Raw genomic sequence first — 11,217 nt, forward strand, 5'->3', positions numbered from 1 at the left:
CCTATGATTTCTGCAATGTAGAAAAAATGCAATCAACTATAAAACACAGAATATCATGGAATTTGCCAAAATGTGGATGTGATTAATAAAACTTATTTTCTCCCACACCATTATAAGCATTTTTTCCACAGAGGCTGAGCCAAATGACAGGGAAAAAAATGTCTAAGTCTCTAACAAATTTTGGTGTCAACTATGTGCACACTGCTGCATGAGCTTCTGTCCTCTGACTGCTGACTAAAGAATCTGTGTTTCACCAAGGGCAGGGCTTAGCCCCTCTTCCACACACACACACACACACACACACACACACACACACACACACACACACACACAGAGCGGCAGAATGCAGCAAGAGGAGCTCATCACTTCAATAATCTCTCAGCAGTACAACCACATCAGCAGTTTTATAACTATTGAAGTACTTTCTTTGATTAAAAAATAGTCCAACATTGTGTTACAAATTTATGAATATTATTTTTTTTCTTGTTGAAATGTTGAAATTTTATTCATCCACAACATGATGAGACATTTGATGGCAAAATGTACTTGAATTGTAAAACACAGAATTCAGAAAATTTAAAATGGAAAAGACAGAATTTGGGGAAAAAAAAATAAAATGTAATGGAACCTGAAAAAATGGATTTCAAATGGCCGTACAAAATAAAGGTGTTCATCACAGAAACCATAGGCCTACTTATGCCAAAGGTTCTTGGATGCACTTTAGCCTACTGCATAAAATTTGTTCTGATATTCACAGTGTGACACACCCTCTATAGGAGGGCTGGGTGGTACAGTCTAGATAAAAATAACATCACAATAATTATAATTATAATTGTAATATAAATGTTTTTAAATTTTGTGTATGCTGTGTATGAAGTTGATTTTATAGAGCGGGCTCCAGGGTTCCCCTGGGGCCCCTGGGCTCCGCGCCGCCTTAAAGGCACCTACTGTGAGCAGTGATCATTGTAGAGAGTACTGTGCACAAATCGACAAGTGAACAAATGAATAAATGGATGAACCAGTGAACCAACAAAGCAACAAATCAATGGACTAGCAGTGACACTGAGCCTGACTCTTGCAGAGGGTGCTTCCATGTACCCACTGCTGTGCAGTAATTCAACATTATTGTTTAATGGCTTTCAGTGCCACTATATTAGATAGAAATTATTATGTTAAATTTCTATTATATGTAATTATGCAATATTATGTACAATTAATTACTGGGGGAGGAGGGTGATGGCTCCGGTGTGTCTCCCTGTGCTCCTGTGGTCCTGGGACAGGTGGAGCTGAGGTGCCACTGAGTACTAACTGGGTACACCTGGCCAGTGTCCCAGAGCTTACTTAAGCCCGCCTGCCCTGATTCCATTCTCTGATCTCCTTCCCATTTACCAAGCCTTGTTTTTTCACCTGACCCTCTTGGTTTTGATTTCCACTGACAACATGCACCTCACATTAGAAATCACATTCACATTCCAAACATCACTGACACTGATTTTCACATGCCATTGTGTTTACTCATGTTACTTACTTTAATAAATGTCAGTCTATTTTGACTACGCTTGGTGGGCGTCTCCCTCTTGTTGTGGCCTGTGAGCCAGTCAGAGCAGTAAACAAAATCACATGTTAAACAGTCATGTCAATGTTCATCTCATTCAGCTCCACAGTACAATGTAAATTCTGATAAATCTCATAATATTTACTATTTTGATGCAGTCTCATTTCGTGAAAGATTAGGTATTTGCACTTATGTCTAGCTTAGATGACATAATTAGAGATAACAAAAATTCTACATAATCATTTCTACATGACATGATGGCACTATGTCAGGTTCAGTGTCAGTGTTAGTCCACTGGTTTGCTGATTTGCTGGTTCATTGGTTCATTCCTTCACTCATTTGTTCACTTGTTCATTTGTGGGGTGAGGTACATTCATACCAAGAAGTAGCTCCAAGGTTTTCTAACTTTGGTGGGTAAATCTGCATGAGAATAAAATATTTTATTCGGCATATTTATGCTCTTAGTTACCCGTACTGTGCCACCACAGCACTTTTGTGTTAGCAGGTGTAGTTTTATAAGTCAACATTATTTCTTGTACACCCTCCACTCCTACTCTCTACCTCTATCACACGTGTTGCTGTATTAGCCCAAGTAGAAAAATTGCATATTTAGTTCAACTTTGTCTTTGCTTCCACTTCCTTTGAGTTTTGTCCAATGCTGTGTGCAGCTTCTCATACATTTAGCAAGCAGGCAAAAGGGGGAACAATAAACACGAGTGGGAAAAGCTGTGGACACAAATAGTTGTTAATAAGCTATTGTGTCAGTTTAGGAAATACTGTTGTGAGCCTGTCTGACACTGCAGAAGGCTTCCAGGAACACGTCATCTATATGTATGGGAAAGACTGTCAGGCTTCCAAGAAAAAAACGTGAAGGAAGGAGATTGGGGATTTTACAGTTTGCACTTAACAACCATAACAAAGTGACTGCTTCAAAATGGTTTTTGGTTAACAGGAAAACAACCCAGGAGAAATCTGAATAATCTGAAAGTGGAAAATCACACTGGATGGCATGACAGCAGCTGATGGCTGTGCTCAACTTTGACTTGTTTACAAATGCAGACGAAGCCAAACACCTCACTGCCTGGTTCAGAAGGCCAGTACTAATGATGCACCACAGAATTATGCCTTCATTAGTCAAACACCATCTCGTGATCTGCTCACATGACATCCTCAAATATCTCTTCAAGCCAAGCTCACAAAGACTGACAAGATAAAATATTACATTTGGAAAGTATGTCACTGTAAAGAATCTCTCTCATTTGACTTTTCACTGATGGCTGATTGAGGTATCAAATAGTATTTTCCAGCTTAAGTGAGGTGTGTCTGCCAGACACTTCTCAGTCTCACCATTGCACCCATGGACTCACTTCAGTGGCTTTCTGAGCCGCTTTCTATACGATGAATCATTTACGTCTGTGATAGGTTTGTAACAAATACCCTCTTACTGCAAGACAGTGGTAACAGGAGACATACCAGGGGGTTAAGCATGGTAAAACCATGACCATTGTAGTACGCTAAAGTTACTTTGCAAGACAAAGAATAAGAACAGCCTGAAAATTCTGCCAACGGCAAGGCACGTTTCAATCTCACCTGAATCATTAAGGTCAACATTAGCAGGACATACAACCACTTCAACAGCACCTAATTACGAAGACTGTATGACTGTTATGCAACGTCTTGCTGTCTATTTAAAGCAATTCTTATAACATCAACTAGCATATTCTTACTCCTCTGGATTTCCTCTCCATCCTGCCTCCCCAATGGGGACATGAAGACCATATTACCTTCCCATACCAGACAAGATAGAGGAAGCATTCACCATCTGCTGCTGTAGCCCTCAACTCTTCAAGAAACACTTAATGCACTTCTCTCACCCCTAAATCACACCACCCTTATCTGTCTGCTCTGAAAAATCCTCCTGTCTTGTGTTGAATTCAAAAAAACAAGAAAGTTTGTTTCCTTTTTATTTCCTTTTCCATTTGTCACGTCATTCCTAGAAAGTGATTTGATGTTGATGAATCTGAAGACTGTGTGCACAGCTGTGTCTGGCTGCTGGAGATTAACAGCACCATGTGCCATCCACCCCAGGCAGGTACAGTGGCTATGCCCCTGACCACCTCAGCAAAAAATGTGTCAGAGTATTTTGTGTAACATATGAGTATTGTTTTCCCTGGTTATTCAGCTGATGTTTGTGTAAACCCAGAAATCCCCTGGAGGCCTTATGCACCCACATTTTCAAATGCAGCCATAGTTTTCAAAGGTCAAAAAGCTTAGGTGTGCCTTGTAACACCATTCCAAACTAGGTTCAGTTTTGGGGACATAAACAAGAGGCCTGGTGAAATGTAAAATACATAATATACTTACCTTTACAATGATCTAATCAGAGTGTTATGATGAATATTTATTTGTTAATTTCTTATTTGTAGTCATATATTTTAAGTGGCATTTTTTGAAATCGTTAAATAGTTATAGAATTTGTCACTTTAAAATATAGGCTGTTATCCACATCATAGTGCCAAAGTGAAAATGCCATCGTCCTGTTGGTGTTGGTGTTAACACTTCACATGCCCTGCCTGCAGTGCCATAGAGGTGTCAAACAAGGTACATCAAATGTCACGCATCTAAAGTCGTGCCCAGTTGGCTTCTGCATCACATCCAACATGATGTCCGATTTCAAACAAGGAAATGTTAAAATAACCATAGACACCTGATTCCCACTCAATGAAACTGCTCAGACTGAAGTCTGAGCAAAGCTCAAGTCCTCTTTTCTTTTTTGTCATCTATTCCACTGTGCCTGACTGACATGCTCTATGTGCTTTAAACTAGAAATAAAAACAAAGTGAATGCCCTCAACACACATCAAACTCAGGCATACCACTAATGAAAGCAAATATATGAAAGGTGAAGCAATTTTCCCCTTTCTGCCACAAAGAGGAAAAGTAAACAGTCAGAGCAGGATAGCGTAGCTCTGTAACACCTACCTGGGGAAGCTGACAGAGAAAGTCGTCAAGGCGGAGGCGGAAGGCAGCCCATCATTGCCCCGCTGTATCCCCGAAGATTCCCCGTAACCATTTCCCCTGACCCAACCTTCCCCCAATGGAGACAGGTTTGAGTACATGCCAAAAGGCTTCTGGTCTGGTAGACCCACAGCGGAGGACGGGTTAGCTCTGTAGTGGTAGCCAGGCCCTCCACCTACACCCATAGAGGAGGACATTGGTCCTCCACCATGGAGAGAGCTCAGGCTGTTCTGGAGACAGGATGACTGGCAGTAGCTAGCACCGTCCTGCTTCTCCTGTTTGACCACACCAGGAGTGCGAATATGGACAAAAGAGTCGTCTGCATCCTTCTCTTCCTTGATCATAACACTGGAGAGGAGCGGTGGAGGCTGCTGCTGCTGCTGCTGATGAAGCTGATGCTGCTGGTGGTGTAAAAGGTGGTGCTGCTGCTGGTGATGATGATGTACTGGGTGCTGCTGCTGGTCCGTGCCGTTCATGTTGGTACAGTTTCCTCCATTACCACTGAAAGACTTGGTTTCCTTTAGCATGCTGCTGACGGTGCCACTGCCGCTGTCATGCAGAACATTATCCAAGTGTGCCACCTCAGTATCCAATTCAAAATCGCTGATGTCTGGCAGTGAGCCAGGAAGGTCCAGGTCACGCCAAATGTCGCTCTCTTCAATTAGGCGGCTGTTGTTGCTATCCAAGTCACACGAGCCATGGCCAGTGTGCCCGCTATAAGTGCCCAAGTCCTTATCCAGAGAAAAATCCACCTCCTGCTTGACGTGCTGCGGGAAAAGGTCAGGCAAAGGGAGGTTGACCAGGACAGAGGTGTCCGAGGTGCTGATGACAGAAGTGGATGTACAGTCCAAGTCGGAAATGCTCTGCTCCAAGAAGGATAAATTGTCCTCCATGTTGAATGAACCAGTATCCCGTTGTTGTTGTTGTTGTTGTGGTTGTTTCTGCATTCTGATGATTTTACCCTCCTTCATGTTTAAACCCTCACCTATGACGCGTTGGTGGGAGGGCTCTATGAGGCCTCCAAGCTCGCCCTGGGTTTTGGTACCACCCAGTTTGTTGGGGGCCTCTCTGGGCTGGGGCTGGGATCCGCAGTTAGGAAGGTGCATTGTAGAAGGGTGCAGTGAACCAACTGCGTCACCTGTCTCTCCTCCGACTTGGTCTCCTGTCTCTCCGAATGTCAGGCTGTCGTCTCGATTACTGCTATGCTTCAGTCCACCCTGATCCATTTCTTGATCCTGACAGTGAACGAGCAAGAGATAGAGATGCGAGAGTGGGAGAGGCAGAGGGGGGAGAGAGAGAGAGAGTGGGGGGTAGAAGGTTAGACTACAAAAAGTTGATGCTGCCACCTGACTTGCAGTGTATTTGCTAAATCACCAACAGGGAAATACATACCACAAAGAGAAATTAGCAATATCTCATTGATTTTCTTGAAACATCTACATCATAAAGTGTATTAAACCGATGCAACTGAAATCACTGACAGTGGCAGCCAAGGCCAGGCTGTTTTTCAGCTACACTTTGAAAGGGCAAACAAGAACCAAATAGGGTTCTTTGACCTACCCTCACAGGAGAACCCTTTTTGGCTTTATGTGGAACAACATCTGAAGGTTAGAACCCTTAAAACCATCTCGAAGGGACCCTTCGAGAACTCTTACAAAATCTTTCTTGGAGCAAAGCCAGTCAGAGGTTACAAATGATACCATCTCAGAGGGATTTAGCAAAGAACCCTCACATGTTCTCGAGGTTCTAATAACATCCATCCCACAACATTTAATACAGAGCCCTTGCCTGCTTGAACATCTCAAGGAAATTTCAGCAAGGGTTCCTCTTTGAAGCCTTCCAGAGTGTTCTATATATTTCTTTCAGTGGCTCCTCTCTGAACCTTTACATGGAGTTCTATCAAGATCCTTTTTATATTTTATAATTCCACATAACCTATGTAGAAATTATCAGTAATATTGTCAAAATCAATTTCATTGAGACATCTGGTTTATTATCAGCTCTGAGCAATGATAAAGGGGGTGGAGATATTTTCTGAAAATAAGCCAACTGGATCAAAGAGGCTGTGTAGCTCTTTTGGAAACTTCTGACACTCAATATTTCATAAATAACCACAGGAGCAGCTAAAGCAGTAAACTGTCCACACAAGCTTGACACATCACATACTCCTCATCTGGGGTCTACATAGTCTCCTGCAAAGGCAAAGGGTAAGACAGAAAGATGGTTAGCCTAGTGGTTACACACTGAAGTCTCCTTAGTACAGCAGGTGAAGTTATCTAAGATCCTATAAGTATGAGTAATATAAAGAAATAAAAAGGGTTTTTGGTCAGTAGTAAAAGAATGTTCATGTTATGCTGCATAGCGACAGCACAGTACACACAAAAATCCTGGTGGAACTCATTTGTAACAAAAAAGGAGTAAAAAAAAAATTATGTAACACCTTTCCTTTCAACACCAAAATCTGCTAAACTCAGACTTGGAGTGTTTTGCTACACTGAGCCTACCTTTTTTTATCTATTTCCTCTTTCTATGATCTCCTTTTGGAGATCTAGTTTCTCAGACATGGAAATGATCACGTTTGTCTCTGATTGATTACAAGTCACACTTATTTTGCAGATGAGGAAATGTGTTGACCAAAATACTCTACTCATAGCTTAAAAACATCAGCCCTACGGTTAGCGTTGTGGTTGAGGAACGTGTTCAAAACCATCGTAACCTGTGTGTTGTGAGACACAGTTTTGAGTCCCATGTGAATAATGGTGCTTCTGATCCCTCTGGTTTGATGTAACATAATAGCTTAGTTTGACATACACAGCAGCACATGCGAGCTCAGAGTGATGTAAAACTAGAATGCAATCAAAACTATCACTTTCTTTAAGGATAAAACTTCTCTTTAGGGAAAATATTTTGGCTTATGCATTACCCCTAGCACTTGCTGGGGTGAAAATCATCATAACACTACACCCCCCATGTTACCTTTGGTCAGCCAGCATGACTCACTTTGCAAGAGCATAGCACTTTCAGCATTAAGGGTCAGAGTTCATTACCTGCTTGAAGGTCAGTATGTTAAAGGCCCTGAATAAATTAAGATGTGTTGTTCTGTGTAAAAAATGTTTACATTAAGTGTAAATGTAAAATGTCAGAGAGTACATATTATATGTCTGTCTATAACTGCCTTGTTCTTGAGCAACTAAATAATGCTTGGTGTTGACATTTACAGGTTGCTCTAACAATAAAGCCAACAGACAACAGCGCAGGAACCAGAAGGCATCAAAACTGAAGTTTTTGTGGTTAACCTTGTCTTTTTTTCACCCTCCAACGAAGTCCTGAAGGGCTGCTTCTTCTAAAAAGGTTCTTTAAAATAAAGGTGTCATTGATTTTAACTATTTGTCAAATTGTTCTCAGTAGATCCTTACCCCTGTGCGAAGAACAGTGTTTTCTAAGAGTGTATGCCTAAGTTGTTTGCTGTTTTTTTTTTTTTTTTTAGAAATTACAGCAACCCTATCAAGTAGGTCATCTCCTCTTCTCACGCCCACACTGGAATATGGCAAAAGAACAAACGGCTTACACCAGACTGAAATAAATCAATAGAGAAGAAAACCAAGAAATGTAGCCTCTAAGCAACATAATTACCATAATGTTCAGATTATTTCTTCAAACTGTACAAACTGAGGCTTAACTGCATGCAACTTGGAGCAGAGCCAAGAGGTGCAAGACGCCGAGAGTTAGTGTAGGCATGCCTAGGCTTAGCTTGTGTTTCAGCCAATTACCCTTACATCCCGCCATATAGTTGTATGGCACTGAGTGCATAAGATAAACAAATATTGCAACAAAACTGCAATGACAAACATTTGTCAAATCTTTGGTAATGACAGAGGGGCTATCCCACTTCGGGCTGCTGGGCTTGTCAGTCACCTACTGTATCGAGCCTGTACATTATGCACCTGCCCCAACAAGACGGCCAAGAAACTATGCAAATAAGAATGCAATTTCGCAATCAAAATACAACGTTATTGCCATGATTAGAACTTTCAGCGTCCTTGGTGGACAGGGAGCAACAGGGCATGTGCCCTGTTGTTAATCCTGTTTGTAATCCAGGCATGTTTATAATGGATTTGGGTGGATGGGTGAGGCAAGGAAATAAACATCCATCAGCCCCTATAATGCATGTGCTCTGCACCTCAATTGTTGACATTGGATACATGTTAAAATATATAGATAGATGGATATATACATACATACATATATACATACTTACATACATGCATACATACATACTTACAGACACACACACACACACACACACACACACACACAGGCAGACATACCTGATTATTAATCATCCCTCAACACATGTTAACTTGTCATTTGAATTGCTGGAAATGTCAAATTCGAAAAAGCAGGTGTTACCTTGAAATAATGCATCTTCAAGCAGTTCAGGTTGCCAACATAATTTCCTGTCATTTGGTGATCAATACAAGTCGCTGACTTGATATTGCTTTTTGTTCAAGCACTGGACGTGGCATTCCGCCTTAAACATTACTCCATATAGCAGACCACTCATAAATGATGTTGTGGACAGCTGTTCATTTCTCAGTGGCTATATAGTACCTCCTCTGCCTATATACCCTATACACTTGAAGGCGGATGCAGTGGTTCTCAAAGCGGACCTACAGTGGTCCTTGGCGCGGTTTCCACAGGGTCTCCACTAAAATAAGAGCAGTTTGTTGCCGCTTTTATTTCACTCACAGGAGGAGCGTATTTATAAACAAGTATAGGTTTCGCGTGGCTGCGCCCTACCTACATTAGCGTATACTGTAGTCTGCACAGGCAGTTATGCAGCTCTATACTAACCAAAATTAACAATGCAATGGAGTCCAAGGGGGCACCGTCCCCACAAACTGAGATCCGTGATCCAGTGCGTAGGTTTTTAGGAAGGAGAGGAGGGGAATTGCTCACGAAAAAGTGAAAAAAAAAGTTTGAAGCTCGCTGGCTTAGGCTACTGTACTGTACTTTTCCTACCCAGCAGCACTGTACAATATCACAGCATTAGTGCAACCTGTTGGCTGCGAGGGGAAATTACACTGATCGCACGATTACGACGGGGGAGAGTAATAATCAGCTGCTCCATCAAAGTTTGTGCCATATTTTCTCGTAATGGCATGGATATAAAATGGTTCCCCGGACACTGCTGGAGATATGTACAGTGTCATGCAGTGCAATGCTGTCAGTGAGCCGAGCGGCTAAAAGGCAGCGATGTGGACGACCATCTCGTCGGCCTTCCCCCGGCAGCCCTAACGTTACCAGTTAGCTGATAGCATATCTACAGGGACAAAATACAATGGCAAATCGTTATATCGCTACCTAACAGCATACCTGTAGTCAAAAAAGGATGTGCTCCAGTGGTTAGGTCATCTCCTGTCCGTCCGAGTTTGATAAAAATGGAGAAATGACGCAGATGTCCAGATGGTCAATCTTGTCAGTTTCGAATACCGGTCCTTGTTATAAGGTTACGTGGTGAAATGTCAGCTGGTTTTGCTCGTACCCCTTTCCCCGTAAAACAGGAAAACATCCTCCGGAATTAAAACAAAAGTCAACAACGTCGACCTAGCTGGCAAGATCGACTGTGTACCATCTTAACCGATCTGTCGACAACTTTTAACGCACGTCGCCGGTGGAGAAAAAAGTGATCGATCGGTCACTTGCAATTTCAAAATAAATCCAAAATAAATCGACAGAACTAGGGCGCAATATTCTGCTCTTGCGCCATGAAACCCTTGAGTACATTAAAGTTACATAATATAGCCTTGCTGGCTGGTGCACACAACTGCAAACTCAGGCAGGGCAGGGCGGCTAGTTAGTTCCACCACTGTCAAGCCGAGCGGCATAAAACACGGAGCTTCCGGTTACGGTTTTCAAAGTAAAACTTAATCGGACGGGCGCTTTGCCACGTTTCACGGATAATTCCGAGTGCTACGACGAAAATGGAGAATTGATTTGCAGATAAACATGTGCTAACAGGCAGTGTGATTGCTGTTCGTTGGCAAAAGCAGCTGTGTTGGACAATCCTTATTCCTTTATTTTTCAAAAGTAACGCACTTCCTGCTTTTATTTCGGCGGCAAAATCTCTCGGCTTCCTGTTATGATCTCGCTATCTCTGGCGAGTTTGACGCAACTGTTAGTTTGACACGCCGGTGAACGCCCCTTTCCCCACTAAAACTCTCTTCTCGGGAATCTGTCAAAAAGCCCCTACGTCGGCCGTGGCTAGTCCTTTTGAGATTGAGGCGCCAGTTTTAGCCAATCAGCCATCAAATCAAAACAGCAAACTGCTTTGTAAAATGTACTTGTAAAATGTATTTACCCCAATATCTCCAAAGTGGGTTACCGAGCCCATTGAGGGACTTGTAAGAAAGTGAATAGTTAAATATCACTATTATTATAATTTCACTCACTGGAAGTTGACTGGGAATTACTAACTTACTTTGACCGCAGATTGCATTCTCCATTGTTATCTCTGCAGCTATAAAGTAGGCTAACAATGAAAATCTCCTACTAAATGCAGTGGAAAACATTATAAAATATAGTCCAGGGGCATAAAATGTCTGTTTGTTACTGTCTGTAAGTTTTTCCCCGACCAAAGCCCTG

General features: G+C 42.1%; 1 protein-coding gene across 3 annotated transcripts in view; it reads right to left on the reverse strand.

The window, feature by feature from the left end:
- The window catches only part of LOC115371928 (glucocorticoid receptor), a 95,102-nt gene extending 84,676 nt beyond the window's left edge, over positions 1–10,426 (reverse strand). For 2 of the 3 annotated variants that reach the window (XM_030069552.1, XM_030069551.1), the window contains exons 1-2: positions 8,983–9,488; positions 4,537–5,807 (exon numbers count right to left, since the gene is read on the reverse strand). In XM_030069552.1, the coding sequence (XP_029925412.1) occupies positions 4,537–5,807; positions 8,983–9,036 (1,325 nt within the window). In that variant the 5' untranslated portion in view covers positions 9,037–9,488. Of the gene's footprint in view, positions 1–4,536; positions 5,808–8,982; positions 9,489–9,948 lie in introns of those variants that run through there. The other variant, XM_030069553.1, reaches the window with a different exon arrangement.
- Between the last annotated feature and the right edge of the window lie 791 nt (positions 10,427–11,217).

Source organism: Myripristis murdjan, chromosome 14, assembly GCF_902150065.1.
Source record: "Myripristis murdjan chromosome 14, fMyrMur1.1, whole genome shotgun sequence".
Lineage (NCBI taxonomy): Eukaryota > Metazoa > Chordata > Actinopteri > Holocentriformes > Holocentridae > Myripristis > Myripristis murdjan.